General features: G+C 35.7%; 1 protein-coding gene across 5 annotated transcripts in view; it reads left to right on the forward strand.

Moving 5' to 3' along the window:
• Window positions 1-21669, forward strand: part of MYPN (myopalladin) — an 88594-nt gene that overhangs the window by 12925 nt on the left and 54000 nt on the right. The window contains exons 1-2 of one of the 5 annotated variants that reach the window (XM_036923954.2): window positions 879-1642; window positions 9314-10210. The exons of 3 other annotated variants lie outside the window; for them this stretch is intronic. In XM_036923954.2, coding sequence (XP_036779849.2) covers window positions 9315-10210 — 896 coding nt within the window. In that variant the 5' untranslated portion in view covers window positions 879-1642; window position 9314. Of the gene's footprint in view, window positions 1-878; window positions 1643-9313; window positions 10211-21669 lie in introns of those variants that run through there. One more of the 5 variants, XM_036923955.2, reaches the window with a different exon arrangement.

Genomic DNA, 21669 nt, shown 5'->3' on the forward strand with positions numbered 1-21669 from the left:
TAGGATTATCATGGCACAGTTTGCCAGGAAGTAGAAATGTATTCGATTACAGTGTGTGTATGTATTTCACTTTGGAAAATCAAATTGTAGCATATCTATTTCCTACCTGACAAAAAAATGTTCCACTCTCCCATGTGCCTACCCAAGACCTTGCAGCACTCATATTGATTAAGCCTTAAGATCAGATGGGATTCTGGGGGGAAGACCTTCTCTTTAAATAAAAGAAATTGTTGGAGCACATACAGAAATAGAAAATGCAGAAACACAATAGGGAGTCTCAAGATTACTGAAAAAAGGTAAAAATTTCTTAGGAAATTCCATAAAGTCAGGACTTTACATATACTTTATGCACTTCTTTATACCCAGTGTCTGGTATATATAGGCATTAGGTAAATATTTGTTGAATGAATGAGTGGAAAGAAATCCTACAAGCAGCTATGTGATTTAATTAAGAAAGCTAGATTTAAACCAAGGTATTTCATCCCATCCAAATCTAAGCACAATCCTTAAAAAAAAAAAAATCAATGGGATTTATCTGAATTTGCAAATCCAGGCTTCTAGCAAGGTTAATGATGTCTAGCACACTTCATCTGTAATGGAGTTAACTTTTTATTCCAAATTCATATTCTAAGAATGTACAAAATTAATATCAAAGTATCTATACTTTGACAGAGTAGGGTTTTGAACAGATGTTGATTTGCTTACGAATTGTTTTTTATTGATTGGTAATACTTGTGAAAGAAGACATCGGGTGCAGACTCCTTCAAACTAACATACAAAAAAGTTTTTCTAGGTACTAGTGCATGAAGAAGAGTTGTAACTTATGATACAGTAATAATTCTGACTTTTAAACAGTTTCTAATTTGTTTTTTCTGAAGACATTTGTTCAAACTAATTTGTTACTGGGTTTATTCTCAGGCTGATGGTTTTTTCCCCCTCCGTCTTTTCTATGAGCTCTAACAACTTTTCGTGTTAGTTATCTCCACTTTTGCTTGGCCTTTGGGCAAACAGTTTGAAAAACTCTCAGCTTTAAAATGGTAGAGGGCAGCCTCATACTGGCTTTTTATAATAAAATTTCCTAAAATGTGATTAAATGAGATTTGCCATTAATTAAAATTAAGGCCCTTAAAAATCAAGAATTTGATATATTTTTAAAATAATGATATTTTTCTTCTACAGATGGAATGTGGTGGAATGAATTTAGTCTTTATTCCAAACATAAATTAGTAAATGATTTAGGCCTCTAGCTGTAAGTGAAATTCTATAGGTAGAAAAACTGATTGACCCCCACCACCCACAGGTGCTCTCTTGCTGTGGAATCCCTTTGCTCGGTTTTCTCCTGTCCAATCAGGTGGAATGTTTCACAGGCACATGGTTTATACAGCTCAAAATAACTTGGGACCTGTGAGCTGACAAATGCTCTGGCTCCGGTGGTGACAGGTTGTCCAGCTTCTTACAGCCATCTTCACTGAAACTAAGGTTAACTCCTCACTCTCTATGGACGGCTGCTCTCTATTTCCAAGGGCGTGAAGAACTTTCTTTTTCTCCTCTGCTTTCATCTAAAAGTTCTCCTTGGATAATTATCATCACAGTGGAGTGCCTGGGTTGGACATCTTCATCTGGGTCAACTAAAAAAAGAAAGGTAATATCCATATTTAAGTTCTCAAGTGTGTTTTGATAACAGGGCACTGACAATGGAAAAGGGATATTTCAGAGACCTAGTCACTGTTGTTTAGAGTGAAACCAAGAATAACTTTCTAATTATGTATGATGGAGCACAAAATTATGTGAAAAATGAAGTTTTCTTCATATAAGGTCTTGGAGGGGATTGATGAGACTCATAGAGATCACAGCTTACTTGGGTCCTATGGGAAAATATCTCAACAGAGGGAGTCATAACATGTTGTATATATCATTGGCATTTTCCACACATTCAGTTATTAAAATAACGATGTTTGTACAGAGAACATATGTGGCACCTATTTCCTTTTTAAAGGATATCAAATCTAAAATAATATGACTCTATGGTTAAAGACTTTCATTTAAAAATTTTTTATCATGTAAAAGGATACGCTTGCTATATTTAGTGTTGGGAGATCTGCTCCCTGGATTAATGTACACAACAGCTGCAGAAAGTCTTGCTCAAAGGACATTGCTTTTTCTTTCTCCTTTCTCTCGCCTCCCCCTCTCGCTCTCTCTCACTCCCTTTTCAGCTACATCAGAAAGACACTTGACAGTCAGTGGCAAGTGTTTGGCCTGGTAGATTGCACTATTAGCAGTAATTAGATGCACATCTTGAATTATATTTAAAAACCTTGTAAGGAAAGAAAAAGAGAATATGGGCTGATTTATATTTCCATTCCCCAAAAGTGAACATTACAGTAATGGTGCTATGAAATTTTATTATCTTATCAAAGGATTTTTATTCATACTTGTTAAAAATACTAGAATCAATTAGATTGAAAGAAACAAAACAAACCATCCTGTTTTCTTTCTCAAAAAATCATGATTCTATTACATGTGCATTGGGAATGATGAAATTCTACAAACTAAAATAAAAATTTGTCATAATTTTTTAGTCTCTCCTTAATAATAATTCTTAAGGTCACATAAAACCCATAATGTTTTTCTAGGAAATTGGGAATGTATATACTTACAGATATAATAAACATATTTTTTAAAGAAAAATTAAAATATGCTGTCTGACACATGATTTGACAACAAGCAAAATATTTAATATCAAGGCCATCCCAGGAAATCTGAAATATATGCACACTCTACTTACTTTGTCAGGAGACAAAATTATAGGCATTACAGAATCTTATAATAATGGACTATGAAACAAACAGTTGGGCAATATCCAAATTCTGGAAGTTTGTCTCTATTCCCACTTATAGAATGTGGATAATCCTATTGGAACTCATAATAATGTGTTAAATACCTAGAGTTTCATATATTTATACTTTAAAACACACGCTCTATTAAATATTTCTGTTAGAATGTGTTTTTAAAGGCATGTATTTGGTGGAATGGACACAGAACCACAATTCATGGACTCAAGAAATTGAATGAGTTTTTATCAAGGCTGATTTTGGAATGCATAGAGACGGCTTTTCAAATTACTTTTGAAGAAATAACACAGCAGGTAAATCAGGTTTCATTGTGAAAGGGCCTTAATGAACTAAGGTTCATTATGAAAAGGTGACAGCTAAATTTTTCAACAGCTAATTCCTGTATGTCATAGGAGTAATGAACTCAGCTCACTAACCTGAATATGTAAGATAAATGATACTGCTAACCCCAGAATAATTAGTTTTCTTCATTGTTTTTGAGATTTGGCAAAGGCATTGCTTGTTGCATGGTGCTATTCTATTGCCTGTAACTAGACAAAAAAATGAAAATATTTTGTTTTTCCCTCTCCTAAAAGCTAAAGAAGAGTCAAGCACCATGGAGATATTTTCTTAAATTTGTGTAGTGCTTTATAGTTGACAAAGAGCTGTAAAACGACTAGGGCATTGTGCTTTTGCTTAAAGGAACAATCCAAGTATCAAGTACAGACAGAACAACTCAAGGATAGTATAGGCCAAGTACAAAATTTCTGTTTAGAAATCTAAGAACGTATTTTCAGCAGAAACATTTTGGCAGGCACAAAAGTTTGTATGACTATTTACCTGTAGTCACTAAAGAGTTCTTAGAGTCCATGTGTAACCAGAGTCACCTTGACAAGCTCAGTTCAGGTGCGGGCTTCGTAGGCCTCCACTTGCAGTCACCATGCACTCCATGCTCTGGGAGGGGCTCCACAGAGCCTTCCCACTGAGTGCTTGAGCTAGAACTAGATTTTGAGATCCTGAGCCTACTTGGTGCCCTTGCTCCTCTCCCAGTCTAACAAGCATGCTATGTGAACTTAATTAGGGAAATTCGTTTTTTCAAATCCTTAATCACCTAAAGAAAATTGACACAAATATTAAGAGGCTGAAGATGGATGAAATGTTAATTTTTCCTTTATTTTTCTTATTTAAAATGAATCTTTGAGTTCATGGGGATTGACAAAGTTGTCTCATTTGGGATTTCCCAGATAAGAGCTAAGTTCATCATGAATGGTAAGATCTTGAAAGTGATATAAAAAAACCTCGCTTTGTACTACCACCAAACCCTTTTGTGGTCCTAAATTCCTGAAGTCTTCTTGCTTGCCTTCCATCAGCCTTTCGGCGGGTTGTAGAATTCCCTTTTACACTATTTCTTTGCCGTCTTTCAGATTAAACACTAACTTTGGGCTCTGGCTTCAGTGTCCTTCACACTAGTGCTTGCCTACATGTTTATCCTCTGTATACGGAAACATACACAGTATGTATACTTCACAGTAGCCAATCTCTTTTTCTTACACTCAAACTAAATCTTCACTTTCCTTCCTACCTTTGCCAGTTTAATCAAAACAATAATTAAGAGAATTGTTTACTCACCGTTAGCTTATCATCTAAGTATCTTTTCATTCCTTTAAACACTCCCTTTAGGACTGTCCTTAAATAGATTCCCACTAATTTTCCTGTGTATCACCTCTGTTCTCTTTACTTCAACATTCTCTTCTATTTATACACTTGTCTGTATTTGTTTTTATCTGCTGTTTTTCTTTCTTTCAAACTGAAAAGGGAATTAAGAGAATAGGACTTATTCCCATATTGTTACTGACATATTTCCATATATTTCAAGCTCTTATTCTGTAATGCAATATATACTAAGGTATTAAACTACTAATGCCACTCACACCAAAAACAAACTAGAAATAAAACTAAGATGGGGATGATCACTGTACTAGAGAGGGGATGGAAATTGTAACAATGAAGGATTTATTTCATAGGATATCCCATCTGCAGCCAAATTTTTAGAAGGTGATCTGTACCCAACTCTCCAGGACTAGTTACTGTGTATTGGAATTTGGTTCTCGACCCAGCAAGAGTTTCTCCAATGAGCAAAGTTCATTACATTTTAGGAATAATAATTACACATCAGCAGAAAAGGATTAACTTAAGTTTGTATAGTGTCCTACATTTTAAAAGTGCTTTCACAAACAAACATAGGAAATAAACAGGTTAGTTCTGCTCATCCTCATTTTAGAGGTGAGTTACTTTTCCTATTCCAGCTGTTTAGACAATAATTATTAAATATTAAGCTATTCTTGTGTTGACCTAGAAGCCAGATTTGTTTTCTCATTTAAGTATCTAAGGATACCTCATAGCCAGAAAACTTCAGTATTTAGGTTTGAATCCACGTAACTTCATGTTAGGTTTTGCAAATTTTCTGGTCAATACACCAGTTTACTCATGTTATAACCAAGAGATGAATTTATGCCACATGATACTTCCAACAATGAAGTCTTCTTATAGTCACAGAAGAGTAATTATGAGTTAACAGAAGTCGAGACATACGCACAGAGATATCAGCATCAAGTTTTGTTCTTATGAACCAGACTCTCACATTTTCAGCAAGGTCTTAGGGCATTAGGGCAGCTCCTATCTTCAGGAAAAAATCCTAGAGATAAAAATGGAGATATTTAGCAGAGTAAAGAACTTTTGGTAAGCTTTCTATGTGGCCAAATTAGGTGTACAATTTACTAAAATTTGTCTTGATTAGTCATGTCACATTCATTGTCTCATTTCCAACCTATGACAATTTCACCAAAACAGTAATCTGTTTTCAAAGGCAGTTACTTGCTCTTCATTTGAAACTGGCATAAAATCTGTTTCAAGTTTGTAAGAAGCAGAAAAAAGAAACAAAGTCCAATGTCACTCTAACAGCCCAGATGAAACATCTAAGAGAACTCCTAATTTCCTTTCCTGAAACCCACTCCTGCCTCATCCCAGTAAAGGATTCCACCACTCCCCTAATTGCTTAGTCCATAAATATTGGTGTCACTCTTGACTCTGCTCTTTCTCTCACACCACACTTTCAATCCACCAGCAAATCATATTGGCTTTACTTTCAAAAGATATCTAAAACCTGACCATTTCTCACCATGTCTTACTGATACCACTCATTGATCCAACCCAACATCATCTCCTGCAAAGCACATTGCAATAATATAACTCATCTACTTGGTTTCCACATTTCCTCCCTTCAACTTGAATTCTTTGCAGAGCAGCCATATTTGAACTTTTTCAAGACCATGTCATCTGTCAGAGATGATGGTGTACAAAAACAAAGTGAAGTAGACAGAAAAGTAAATGGGCAAATTTAATACATTGTAATAAGTGCTGTGTTTAAGAGTGAGGACAGTGAACTTTGTGAGCACATTGACAAGGTGCCCAACCCAGAGAAAAGAAGAAATCAGATCCCAGGGTGATATCTCAGCTAAGAACTGAAGACACTGTAGGACTTGGCCCATTAAGTTAGTGAAGGGATGTGAGAATGGGAAGCAGCCCAAACAAAGAGAATATATACAAAGATCTGAAGGCAAACAGTTCATTCACGGGACAATGTATATTTCAATAGAATATAGGTAACACTAAATTAACTACAAATCTAGAGTTCAGTTGCTCTTCAGTTTGTCCTTGGATCAAATTGCTTCACTAGTTCTACTTCACTACTTCAGTTTCTTAGCATGCTATGTGGCTAAGGTTGTTATATAATAATAATAATAAATAATGGTAACTACCATTTATTGAATGTTTACTAAATGCCAAGCATATTTAATTATCACTTCAACCTATAAGATGGCTACATTATTCCTGTTTTACAGATGAGTAAACTGAGGCTTACAGAGGTTAACTAACTTTCTTGACTTTATATAGCTAGAAAGTGTCAGAATTGGGACCTGAACCAGATCTAGCTAACTCCAACGTATCAGATAATAAATATTATATTAAATCATTAAAGAAATCCTTTATTTTGAATACCTGAAGGTTTTTTAATTATAATAATACTTCTCATGACCATAAGTATCAGAACAGGCATATATTTACACCTTACTTGGGTTCTTTAAAAAAGAAAAAAAAATTGGTTGCAAAAAAAAGTGACTACTTTCTTTTCTATTTCCACTATAAATATAAAATTTTTGGAAGTTCTTCAACAGTACCATCACCTTTACTAAGTATTGTTTTTAACTAACATCTTTTGAGTGTCCATTATAGAGGCTGGTCCTGTTTTAAGGGCTTAGCATTCATGATATTATTAATCACCACTCTCCTGGGAAATAGATATCATCCATGTTTTATGATGAAGAACCCAAAGCTCAGAGAAGTTAAGCAATTTTTTTGAAGTCATACAACCGTTAAGAGATGAAGCCAGAATTTAAAAACCAATTTGTCTGATTCTAGGGCCAATGCTCATTCCATGTTGCCTCAAGATAAAACCCATCCTAAAATGAAGAGTTAAAGAAAGTTTCATTAAAATATAATATATGGTAATGGTCAACTAATAGTAGGCCATTCTGATTGATACAGCACTTAATATTTCCCCTAATATTTAAATATATATAGAAAGTCAAACTAGGCTAATGAAACAGTTGATTTAAAAATTAGAAAGATTTTAAATCAGTATACTAATTACATTTTCAAATAGTATTTTGCCCCTTATTTCATCTATCTTTAACTGTTCTGTGTAGTTAATGCACAAATGAGAGAAATTTTCAATAGGTTATCAATTACACTTTCCTATACTATTTTTTGTATCATTCACTGTTCTACAAAATTTAAATAGCCAAATATTTCTATTTAATGAATATATCATAATTTAATTAACTAATTTCTTATTGGATATGGGTCCAAATTCTTAATAGTACCATCTATACTATGATGAATATCTTTGTAGACAAATCTCTCAAACCAGTCAACACCTTCGCATTTTCAATTAATCTTTTTTAAGGTGTAATAGACTTTACACAAACAAGTAGCTCCCTCCATTAGTGACAATCTCAGGCTATGGGAACTATGGGGGAAAATACTTTGCTGTAGGTGATCCTTTTAGCCGTCTCTTATTGCCCTCTCAAGGTGAATGTCTACTTGGCCACTTTAGACGTAAGTTTTGGATAGCACTCTAAAAGTTTGAGAAATAGGGAAGTTCCTAGGAAATCTTATTTGTGATACAAGAGAGGCTATCATATAAGGTAAAGGACAGGAATGAACTGAAATAAGTTTTGTCATAAAATCTTAAAACCAAAAAAGACTTAGATTACTTTTCCTCTCCATCTTCCCAGCACAAAGCCCAACAAATAGTAACCAAGAATGGCAAATAGTCTTAATCTCCATTATCGTCTCTGATTGATTGGTGGTGACTAAAACAGTGGAGTGTTAAAGAAGTCTAAGTCAATGGGAAGAGTACTGAAATCAGTTACATACATCTTTAAAGGAGGATAGAGAGGAGTAACAGATTATGGGTCACACATTTGCCATCCCTCTAGTAAATGTGTGAATGCATAAATGGATATATTGATAATACACATTTGACTTGCCTTACCAAAATCTCTAGTCCAGAGGACTTTGAACTAAAATTATTGTACTATCTTTTTAAGACTTTAAAATTATTTATTTTTGAGTTGGTAATATATTCATACAAAATTCAAAAGTCAGGAAAGGGTATACTGTGAAACAGGGTATAGGTGTCCTGTCTTGCACCTCATTTCCCTGTCTACCATAGGCCCTCTTCACCAACATTAATTTAAGAGATTTTTTTTTAAACCTAGGCTTTGGCTCACGTCTTTGTAGAAAGTAAATCAGTTATACCTTATTTTAAAAGACTAAATCATTACAGTTTTCAAGAGCAGGCTGAGTCTATAAACAACACTGAATTTAAACAACTCATCTCTAGTCAAAAAAGAAAAGCATTTATTTTCATGGGCTAAATCAAGTCTACATTTTCAGTAACTAGACAAGATTATGTTGTCAATATCTTTTAATATACATTTTTTATTACATTTAAGGTAAAAGGGAGAGGGCAGAGAGAAATCTCTATTTGTATATGAAAGCACTTTATAACCAGAAGCCCTTTACCCATATTATCAAAAGCATGTTTAGAATTTGCTATAATGTTACTATAGCTATAGTATACCTTTCACAATTGAACTTGTATTTAAAGAATTTAACAAAGTGGCAATCACCCATGTTTTTTTATCAAATTCAGGGAAATCTCATTCGGTTCCCCTTCATTTTACAATTTAAGAATAATCTTGAAGTCTTTAAAGTAAATTTGTAAAGTATCAAAATTAGGTAATTCTTAATTTCAAGCTCTAAATTCTTAAGAATCTGTTATGCTACTATGAACATAGACTTGTTATTCTTTAGAAATATGACCCAAACCTTGTGTTATTACTATTTTGTAACAGCATGCAAGACGACAGCATAGAAGCTTCTACTTCCATATCTCAGCTTTTAAGAGAGAGCTATTTAGCAGAAACTAGACATCCAGGAAACAATGAGAGGAGTCGAGCAGAACCTTCCTCCAACCCTTTCCATTTTGGCAGTCCTGGAGCTGCTGAAGGAGGAGGCCAAGATGACCTTCCAGATCTTTCAGCCTTTCTGAGCCAAGAAGAATTAGATGAAAGTGTTAATCTGGCAAGACTGGCCATCAACCATGACCCTTTGGAGAAAGCAGATGAAGCTCAAGCTAGAAAACGTCTTTCTTCTGAGCAGATGAAACACTCACCTAAATCAACTTTTGACCCTAACTTCTGCCAAGATAACTCTCGAAGTCCTTCCAGCTCTAAAGAGAGCCCTCAGGAGGCAAAAAGGCCACAGTATAGCTCAGAAACCCAGTCCAAAAAAGTATTTTTAAATAAAGCTGCCGATTTCATTGAAGAGCTGTCCTCCCTTTTCAAAGCCCATAGTTCCAAAAGGATTAGACCTCATGCTTGCAAAAACCACAAGAGTAAATTGGAATCTCAAAACAAACTTATGCAGGAAAGCAGCTCCAGTGTCTCAGATCTATCAGAGAGAAGAGAAAGATCTTCTGTTCCCATCCCTATCCCTGCAGACACCAGGGACAATGAAGTGAATCATGCCCTTGAACAGCAGGAAGCTAAGAGGCGTGAGGCTGAGCAGGCTGCCAGTGAGGCAGCTGGTGGAGACACCACCCCAGGGTCTTCACCTTCATCTTTGTACTATGAAGAACCTCTGGGGCAACCTCCCCGGTTCACTCAAAAGTTACGGAGCAGAGAAGTTCCAGAAGGAACCAGAGTACAGTTGGATTGCATAGTGGTAGGAATTCCACCACCTCAAGTAAGGTAAAGACATCTCATTACTAATGTTTGGTAATTGCTTTCCACCTACCAGGATCATCCTAAGTTTATCATTTGAAGATATGATTTCAAAAATTATATACTACCTTGGAAAAAAACAGAGTCTAAAGCAGCACTATTCAATAGAAGATATAATGTTAGTCATATATGTAATTTTAAATTTTCTAGTAGCCACCTTTTTAAAAAGTAAAAAGAACTGGGTGAACTTAATTTTTAAAATATATATTATTTTCACCAATGTATTAAAAACACTGTAATTTTGACATGTCACCAATACAAAAATTAATAATATTTTATAATCTCTTTGTCATACTAGGGTTTCAAAATTCAGTGTGAATTCTACACTTACAGAACATTTGGCTGATAAATTTCCCTAGGAAATACTTAATCTGCATTTAGATCTCATAAAATTTTTAGCTGAAAAAGTAAATTGACACCCAAGTTGTTGTGAAATACTTAAAAATTTTGTAATTGCTAGAGTATCTGTTTTTAAATTTCAATTAATTGAAATTAAATATAATTTAAAATTCGGTTGCTAGGTTGCACCAGCTGTGTTTAAAGTGCCCAACACCACATGTAACTAATCACTATGATACTGGACAGCACAGGTCTACAACCTGAAGCTTAAAAAAAGAAAGTATTTATGATTTATATTCAATGGATACCTGTGGTGCTTTTTCAATTTTACAGAAAGCCACATGATAGAATAAGGTTGTGGTTAAGTACAATTTAAAGATTCATTTTACATGTTATTGTGTATATTATAAACTTCTTGATATTAGCTTAATGAGCACTATTCTAATGCCCAAGTCTTTCCCTAATATGACTGTTGAATAGAGAAGATGTCCATCTTTTCTGTTCTTCAGCTGTTCTGTGAAGCAAATGAAGCTTAAGCTTCAGTACTCCTCATTTGCATGAGCTATACAATTTTGTGTTCTAATTTTATTAATTTTTTAAGGGGCCTTCCATGCTTATAAGCTTCAGGCCCCACGAAATCTGGATCTGGCCTTAGTCCCAGGTTGGCATTTGCTACTTCTAATATTATAGTATAATAATACATGAATAAACTGCTTGCAGTGTATTATTTTGTAGAGAATTAGTATTTAAAGACCTATAAGAGTTCCTTTGCCTCCCTAACCACCTAATTACTGTTAGAATATGACTTCATTACTATTTAACATTTATTCTAGTTATGTAAGCAAGATCTCATCTTTTTCTAACAGAATATTCACATTATAGGACAGCAATAGTATTAATAATAATATTTTTATTTCTATATGCATATTGATTCAAAGGATTCTAGTCCAAAGAAATATTCATATATTGAATTTTGGCTTTTCTAAGGCAGTATTAAATATTGTTTCTACAATGGCATATATATTTTACTGTTTGGTATCCAAATGACCTCCTTGAGGGCACAGGTTCTGTTGTTTTACCTTTGCATCTGAAGTAGCACGCACAGCTTCTGGTCCATAGTAGCCACTAAGAAGCATTGAGTAAACTAATGCATAAAGAAACAGGAAGTTAAGAAACATATCTTGGGTTTACATCAGGAATGAGACAATTGGCCTACCATGTGGCAAAGGGTTGGAACTGAACAGCACAAAGCAGTGGGTACCCTTCCACTCTAAGCGTGCCTGATGACACTTCCTGCAGCTCTGGTTATCATAGCACCAGGAAGGATAACACTCAGTGGCATCTGGCCAAGTCTAAGTAAGCTAGTAGGCATTCAAGTTACAGTGCACACACATCTTACTTAAATTAGTCTTTTCCAACCCACTAATTTCTAGACAGATTGGACCAAAAAAAAAATTAGACCAGATCATTCAGTATTCATTTTTCCTGTTTCTTAACCACAACAATCTGACATACAAAAGAATTCAATGCTCCCTTAAGAAAAATCAGTCAGGAAGAACTACACAATACCCATTCCCCAAAAAATGAAGTAATCCGGTGGTCCCTCAAAAACCACTAAAACTACTTGGTCAACCAATTAGAAAAAAATGTAGAATTTTCCAGGTAGACTATTAGCCATCATTATTTTTCTAAGCACAGAATTTACACAACTCTAATCAGAAAGCAAACAGTTGTTTAGCTTTTACTATGTGCTTAACACTGTGATCAATGCAATAGCAGAGTAATGTAAATATATGTCCCTGCCCTCAAGGAGCTTGCAGTCTGTTAAAAAAAATCATTCAGATTTTTATAGTACAAACCATAAAAATTATCAGTTTTCAGAGAAAGGGTGGATGACTAGAAAGGTCAAAGAAGGCTTAAGGTTTTAGTTGAACCTTGAAGAATGAGAAGGATTTAGGTAGAAATGTACCCATTTATTCATTAATTCATTCATTCAACAAATACCTATTGAGTTATTAAGGTGACTCACCAGGAGCACAAAACAATTGTGACCTCTTGGAGGTCAAGGACATTGTTTTGAAACTAAAACTATTTTGAAAAGGTAGCTCATAGTCTAACAGAACAGACAGACATGTGATCAAAACATTGCAATATTGTGTAATAAGAGCTATAAGAGAAGAGTACATAGGACACAATGGCAGCTCAGGGGAAGATGTGATTACTTTACCTGGACTACAGATAAAGGAAGTGTTAACACAACAGGAGGTGCCTCTTTAGTTTAAGGAGACTTTACTCCTAAGTGTGGGTGAAAGAAGAAAGCAAGTGCAAAGGTCCAGAGACAAGTGTTTTCAGGGAACTACAAGTACTTGGCAATGGAAGAACATGGGGTAAAAGATGAGGAAAGAGGAGAGAAAAGATTGAAGAAGTAAGTAGAGGGATGGGTTCTTTAAGGCCAGATCAACTCAACATGTTTATATACAGGCAAAGACTCTAGAAAAGTAATAATACTTTTATATGACAGAGGGGAGACTGACTTACTAGAAAGGAGAGTAGAGCCAGGTGATTTTGAAGAGCTTTGAAAGCAAGGAAGAATAGTTCAGACTTGGTTTCAAAACCAACTGGAAATCATTTAAGGTTGTGTATAGGGAAGTACCAGGGTCAAAGGGAACAATTAAGTAGAATTAGTCTAGAGGATGAGTTAGACCCCAAAGGAATGGATCCATGAGGCCTCTTAGGAAGCAGTGGAAGGTATCCCAGATGTCAGATGCCTGATTGGACTCCTGCAGAGGCAGTGGGAAAGCAGAGAAAAGATGTGAGTGAGCAATATTTAGAAGAAAAGAAGTGAAGCCAAAGTTGATGACTGTCTAGATAGGAAGAATGAGTAAAAAAATTCTCTCCACAAGCTTGAAGCTGGGTGCCTGAGAGAATGATGGGGTCACTGGTAAGGACTGGGAAAATACAAGAGGTGGCTGACCTGTGAGGAGGTTGGATGATGTGAGTCTGAGGAGATGGAGGGCCCATGGGCCATTGCAAATGCAGGACTGAAGGTCAAGTGAAAGGGTAGTGGAGCTGGAGACATCCCAAGGAATGACCAGACGGGGCAAATCTGTCACAGGATCTCTGTAATGACAAAGGGGCTATTTATACAGGTAACACTTCAAACTAACTTCTAGTAGTGCTAGACTGGAGTAGTGTTCTCCAGCCTTCTTTTAGCAGTGACTCCTCCTACTTTTCTCCCCACAGTAAATCTGTTCGATGTTACACTAATACATATTTTACACACACATACACACACACACACTTTTTAAAGATAAAGTTAGTGCTTTGGGGATTGAAAAGGGTTAGGGTGGAAAGAGACTGCAGCCCTACCTATCGCTCCCTACTAAAACTGCTATGGCATCTCCATAAAACCAAGGAGCACAGACTTTGATCCAGAAGATCCTTTTAAAATGCATTAAAATAGTAATGAGACATTTGGTTTGCAACATTGCAGTCAATGAGAAATGTATCCTTAATATTATGCATTATTTTTGCAAGAAAATGTAATAAGTACACCTGGCAACTGGGTTTAACCTTGTATCTGTGTGCTCCCATGTGTAGTCGATATTTTATCCATGTACTTGTAACCCTAGGTTAGTAAATTGAAAAACCATTTTTTCACATATTCACTGATTTCCAAGTATCAAGTTTTGTAGGGTGGGATCCGTTGTCACTGAAGCTAGTGTTTTTAAAGCTATTAATCTTGGACATAGCTTCACTGGAGGACTTGTCTTAGAAATGAAATACATCTGTGCCTTACCCACGAATGAAAGAGTCCTCAGGAATCCACGGCAAATGGCCAGGATCCCTTTCTGTATCTGACTCCAGATTCTTTTCTCAGGAATATACAGCTGGATCACACTAAATATGTTTGCTTGTACACAACCTTCTGAAGCAGCACAAATTTACCTTTTATAGATGTCAGTGCCTGCGTTGGCCAAGTTTTGCTATTGCTACTTCAGGACATTTGCCTGTGAGTGGTGTGCTGAGGAAATAAAAAGGAAATAAAATAGCGAAAAATGACAAAGGATATTTAAAATGATATAGGGACATTTAAAAAAGTATTATAAATAATTATATATGATACATAGTGTAAAAAATATCATATATTACTCAAGTATGACAGGGCTTCTTCCTCTACTGTTTAGGAAAATCTAGATAATTGCATTTATTCATTCATCCAAAAAAAATGAAGTGCCTGTTATGTGCCATGTATGGTTATAGACACTAAGGTTAAAGCAGCAAACAAGAAAAATTACCTGCTTCATGGAGCTTAGATTCTAGTGAGGAACACAGACAATAAACAAAAATTCCACAAATGATTACATAATTATAATTGTGATAAATGTTATAAAGGAGGGTGCATATAGCAAAGGAACCAAACCTTGTGAGTAAGTTGGGGAAGGTTTTCCTGAAAAGTGGTATTTAAACTAAAAAATGGAATATGACTAGGAATTAGCCCAGCAAAATGGGGCTTGTAGAAAATCATTGTACAGTGAGGGAATAGCAGATTTGAAGCCCTTGAGGCAGCAAGGCAATTGTTAACCTTAAGGAATTAAAGGAACCGATGTCACTGTAACATAAAGAGTAAGGAGGAAATGGTTTGAGATAAATTTTCAGACATTGAGAAAATATCCAGAAAGGGGGCAGAGGCTAAATTTCCAGAGCCTCCTAGAACAGGCTACTCAAAGTGGGTCACTGGCAGCAGGTCAGCATCAATGGGGACCTTGGTGGACATGCAAATTCACAGGTTCCACCTTGGACTTACTGAATCCAGATCTCTAAGGGGGAGACCCAGATATCTATGTTTTAACAAACTGCTCTTTGTTTCTGTGCTGAGAACTTCTGCAGTTTCTTCTGGGACCTTCTCACCTGGAGAGTGCTCCACCCCCTACTCTGTTCCTTCACCCAGATGTTACAATTTTCAGTTAACATCTTAGCACCCGCTCCTCAGGCTTACTCCAATAGTATACCCCTCACAGACAATTTCTGTTGGAGTCACCTCATCTTACCTGGTGGACCTTTGAGGTGGGATCTGTTTTGAGATGGAAAACCAGCCTAACCTCTGTGTAGACTTGGTGTAAACCTGGCCCAGGAAAAATCCACTTCTTTGCCCTTGCAAACTTTGGAAATGGAGGCTTCTTCCACCAAAGTCCTCTCTCCTTGCTTTTTCTTCTTGGGCAATGATAAAAACTAGATATAAGACTCTGTATCCAATAAACTCCAGAGGTTATAAGTCAAGCTCTTCAAGGGGTTCTACAGAAGTTTCTGTCACCTGTCTGCCAACCTTCTCAAATCAGTCTTTTGACTTCCTCACGTATACTCTCATCATCAGACTGAATTTTCTCAATTGCTTTTTAAAGTACATTTTGAATAATACTGAAGAATATTTATAAATACATGTATGGTATAAGAATAATAGCACAAACATTTGTGTGCCTTTATTACCATTTTTTTAGATTCTAGCATCTTCTGGATCCTGTCCCTTTCTCCCCCTTCAGAGGCAACTATAAGTTCAAATCTTGTGTTTTCTCTTTAAATTTTTCTTAATAGTTTTTCTTCATAGTTTTACAACATATCCTTATTTCTCTAAACAGTACTGGGACAGAAGTATTTACAAGTGATATGATACGAAATTCTAGATTTGTATTGACATAATTAAAGGTGGGAAGATGTGGAGAATATAAAGAAACACATTTGCCATTTGTTGATAATTTGTTGAAACTAAGTGATGTATGTGGGGGGGTTCATTATATAGTGTCTCTACTTTATGTATGTTTGAAAGTGTCCATAATGAAAAGTTTTTAAAAAATTATAAAAGTAAATTTTACATGTTTTTTAATTTGTATATTCAAGTGGAATCCTGATGTATATATTCTCCTAATTGATTTTTTCTCTAAAAAGTATATCTATGATGCTGCATGGAACCCTAATTAAATCATTTTCTTTGCCATATAGTATTTTACTGCAAAGCTAGAGGACTGTAGTATCGATGTACATTTGGACTGTTTCCAGTTTTTTTTTCTTAATATGAACAATGTTATTGTAAATGTTCTAATATATTCTCCTGGTGCATGAATGTGTCTAGGCATGGAATTGCTGGCAGAGAACATTCAACTTCAACTTTATAATGATCCCAAATTGTTTTCCTAAGGAAGAATTTCAACTTACATTGCCACCAACATTGTATAAGAGCTCTGGTTGCTCTACATGACTGCTAATATGGATGTTATCAGACTTTTTAATTTCTGCCACTCTGATGGGTATACAGTGTTATCTTGTGATTTTAATTTTCATTTCCATAGTTACTAATAATGTTAATAATTTTAAAAATATGTTAATTGACCATTCAGTGTTCATTTTCTATGAAGGGTCTATTTATATCTCACTCATTTTTCTATCAGTTTGTTCTTTTCTTATTGATTAGTAAGACTTCATAAAATATGATTACAATAATAAGCATATGACATGTGTTATGAAAATGTCCTTTCCCACTTTGATTTGCCTTTTTATTTTTTCTATGGTATCTTTTGATAATTAGATGTTCTTAACTTTAGTTCAAATTAATTAAATTTTCCTTTATGGTTTTAGTTTTTATAGTTTGTGTCTAGTTTAAGAAATGTTTTCTAATCTCAAAGTCATAAAGATATTCTTTTATGTTGTCTTCCAAAAGTTCTATAATTTTGCCTTTCACATTTACAATTTAGTACGTTTTAAGTTGATTTTTGTGTACAAAAATCTTTTGAAACAGAACCTATTTCAATTATTTTTAGATTGGATAACCAATTATTTCAGCTCAACTTTTTGGAGAGTACATCTTTTCCCAGTGATTTATAATGCTTGCTCCACAATAAGTCAAAACTTCATAAGCATGTGCATCTAGTTCTGGGCTCTCTCTTCTTTTCCTGTGGCTCATTTATCTCATTACAACAGAGTTTTCGTAGTTCTTGATTTCTAGCCTTTTTCATTTTAAGGATTTGGGGCTCTTCTTGGCCTTTTTCTCTGCTATATAAATTTTAGAATTGTCTTGTCAAATTTCATTAAAATTTTCCTTAATTTATTAAGATTTTCGGAATTGCATTGAATGTATAGATCAATTTAGGGAGAACTTGACATCTTTAAAATACTGAGGATTCATATTCAGAATTATAGTGTTTTTCTGCATCTATTTAGGTATTCTGTAATGTCTTTCAATAGAGGTTCATAATATTTTCCCTCAGTCTTACAAATCTTTGGTTAGGTGTATCCATAGGTATCTCCTTTCTTTGCTATATAAATGAGAGTTTTTTAAAAAGTGACATTCTATATTTGTTATGTAAAGAAACACAATTGACTTTTGTATATTGGTTTTCTATCCAACAACCTTTACATTCATGAGAATGTATAGATGTTTTATGCTGTTCTGACTTATTTATTGTTTTTTGTATTCTTTATTCATCTTTTATTATGGTATTATTGACAAACCCTCTTATGAAGGTTTCACACGAAAAAACAATGTGGTTACTACATTCACCCCTGTAACTGTGTCCCCCCATACCCCATTGCAGTCACTGCCCATCAGTGTAGTAAGATGCCGCAGATTCACTATTTGCCTTTTCTGTGCTACACTGTCTTCCCCATAATGCCCCACACACCATGTGTGCCAATCATAATACCCCTGAATCCCCTTCTCTTGCCCTCCCACCTGCCCTTCCCCACCCCTCCCCTTTGGTAACCACTAGTGCCTTTTTGGAGTCTGTGAGTCTGTTGCTGTTTTGTTCCTTCAGTTTTGCTTCATTGTTATACTCCACAAATGAGAGAAATCATTTGGTACTTGTCTTTCTTCGCCTGGCTTATTTCACTGACCATAATATCCTCCAGCTCCATCCATGTTGTTGCAAATTGCAGAATTTGTTTCTTTCTTATGGCTGAATGGTATTCCATTGTGTATATGTACCACCTCTTCTTTATCCATTCATCTACTGATGGACATTTAGGTTGCTTCCATATCTTAGCTATTTTAAATAGTGCTGTAATAAACACAGGGGTACATATGTCTTTTTGAATCTGAGAAATCATATTCTTAGGGTAAATTCCTAGGAGTGGAATGTCCAGGTCAAATGGTATTTCTATTTTTAGTTTTTTGAGGAACCTCCATATTGCTTTCCACAATGGTTGAATTAGCTTACATTCCCACCAGCAGTGTAAGAGGGTTCCCCTTTCTCCGCATCCTCGCCAGCATTTGTTGTTCTTAATCTTTTTGATACTGGCCATCCTAACTGGTGTGAGGTGATATCTCACTGTGGTTTTTATTTGCATTTCCCTGATAATTAGTGATGTGGAGCATCTTTTCATGTACCTGTTGGCCATCTGAATTTCTTCTTTGGAGAATTGTCTGTTCATATCCTCTGCCCATTTTTTAATTGGGTTATTTGCTTTTTGGGTGTTGAGGCATGTGAGTTCTTTATATATTTTGAATGTTAACCCCTTGTCAGATATGTCATTTACAAATATATTCTCCCACACTGTAGGATGCCTTTTTGTTCTGTCAATGGTGTTCTTTGCTGTACAGAAGCTTTTAAGTTTGATGTAGGAAGATTTATCAATTCAGTCTCACTTGGTCCTTTCTCTGGTGTTGAGATTTTGCCTTGAACCAGGTTCCTTTGATGTTTCATATTTGTATGTGGTGCCCTCTAGTGCCCAGAAGCTCTACTCTGTAGAGCTGCTCAGGCCCTGGAGCGATATCGGGGGTCGCAGTGGAGAGGTGCTAGTGCCTGGGAGGAGGAAAGAGCTGTTTCCGGCTTCCTGGCTGCTATGCCTGTCTCCACTGCCAGAACCAGTGGGCCGAACACACAGGTGTAAGTCGCTATGCTTTGTGTTTTCTAGCTGCAGTAGGCTGGGCTTCCCTCTGGCTGGCCTGACACTCCCTGGCTGGCTATGCAGCTCCAAGGACCCCCACTGTGATATGCAGCCTGCTGTTTCTTCCTCCTGGCTAGCCTGCACCTGGCAGCCCCTGCCCCAGGTCCAATGGCTATATTCTACCCATGGGAGTGTGGGTGGGTGCAAATGGGGAGGAAGTTTCCAACCTGCTGGGCAGAGTGCACCCAGACAATTTTGTTTACCTGTCCTTTCTCCTGAGCAGTAAGCTCTGTACAATCCTTGCCCCTTTAGCAGCACTCTCGCTGTTAGGAAGTCTCTCAGACTGCCCACCCAGATCAGCCAGATATGAATTCCTGTTTTGCACAAGGAGCTAGAATCTCCATCTCTCCAGGTCTTCCACCTATCTAACTTTCCAACTCCACTAATCACCAGAGCACCATGCAATGTAGTCTTGTGCTCCCAGAGAAGATCTCCAGGGCTAGGTGTTCAGCAGTCCCAGGCCTCCACTCCCTCCCTGCTCTGTTTCTCTTCCTCCTGCTGGTGAGCTGGGGAGGGGGGAGGGCTTGGGTCCCACCAGGTCACAGCTTTGGTACATTACCCTGTTCCATGAGGTCTTCTCTTTTCTCCAGGGGTATGCAGTCTGGTGCAGCCTTCTTTCCTGTTGCTCTTTCAGGAATCGTTGTATTAATTATATTTTCATATTAGATGTGGTTTTAGAAGGAGGTCTCTGTCTCACCTCTCATGCTGCCATCTTTAATCCAATCTCCTGTTCTTCCTTATTAATCCTATAACTTGTATTTCATTTTCTTGCCTTGTTGAGTTGGCTAAGCATTCTAGTACAATGTTGTATAGAAGTGGTGGTATTGGGCACTCTAGCTTTGATTATGATCTTAAAGGGAATGCTTTAATTTTTCACCATCATATGGAATTTTGTTATGTTTCTTTTGTTTAGGAAGTGAAGATTTTTTAAAATCATGAATGGATACTGAATTTTATCCAATTTTTTCCTATACGTATTGTAATTATTATATGATTTTTCCCCCTTTACTCTGTTAATAAAGTAAAGAATATTGATTTTATAATGTTCAGCTAAGCTTGAATTATTGGGATAAACAAAGTCAATACCATCAAAGTGGCTCCAGATTGAACAACTGGAAGAATTTATTCTTTAAGAAAGATTATCATAGCAAACTGAAGAAAGGATGAAATTATATTTTAAAACATATAACATTGGAAAGAGTAAGGTCATTGCCCCAACAGCAACAAAACTAGAAAATTCAATACATTGATTTGTTCATCCATTCAATAAAAATTCATTCAGCACTCACTTTGCATCAACAACTATTTCAGGCACTTGGAATTCATCAGTAAATAAAGCAAAGTTTCCTGCTATATTCTATTTTAGATGAGGTGAAGGAAACAGGTGATAAACAGTAAATTTAATAAATAAGTAAATTGTATAGTAATTTAGTAATAAGTATTATGAGAGAAAGAAACGGTAAGAATTCTAGAAGGAGACAATAAAAAGTTTCAGTCAGCCCTGCCCAAAGTAATTTGGTCCTTTCACAGATTATTTTAGGGATTGTTTTATCTTCATATTTATTCCACACTCTTTTTATATCTAAAATTGGCATGTGGTAAGGGGTGGTCTTGATGTCTTGCTATTAGCCAATTGCTTATTTATGTTTTTCTTAAGTTACCAAGAAGTTTTCACCTAGAAGAATGCAATAAATTTTAATAAAATTTAAAGCATAAACATATGCTCCCCACTTGCACCCACCCACACTCCCATGGGTAGAATATAGCCATTAGATATGAAAAATTTAAGTTCCAGTCAAACAAAAAAAATATCAAATTATGTCACAATATACAACATAACTAAGTTCTGTTGGAAAACGTCTAACAGAATTAGTGACATCTTCATAAATAAACAGAGACTATATATATTTAAAATATATATGCACATATATATGTATAAAACATCTAGTGACTCTTCATATATAAACAAAGTGCAACTGGAGTATATATATATGAAAAGTCACTCTGATGCAAGGAGAGAGCTGAAGATGTAAGTGATTAAATATACTACTTATTGGCTGTCTCAGGCCTACACTCTTCACTTAAGAGGCACTGTTAGAAGAAGCTGGTTAAAGACAATCCAGGAATGTTCTTTTCTAGCCCCCCCAAGC

This window comes from Manis pentadactyla, chromosome 8, assembly GCF_030020395.1.
Source record: "Manis pentadactyla isolate mManPen7 chromosome 8, mManPen7.hap1, whole genome shotgun sequence".
NCBI lineage: Eukaryota > Metazoa > Chordata > Mammalia > Pholidota > Manidae > Manis > Manis pentadactyla.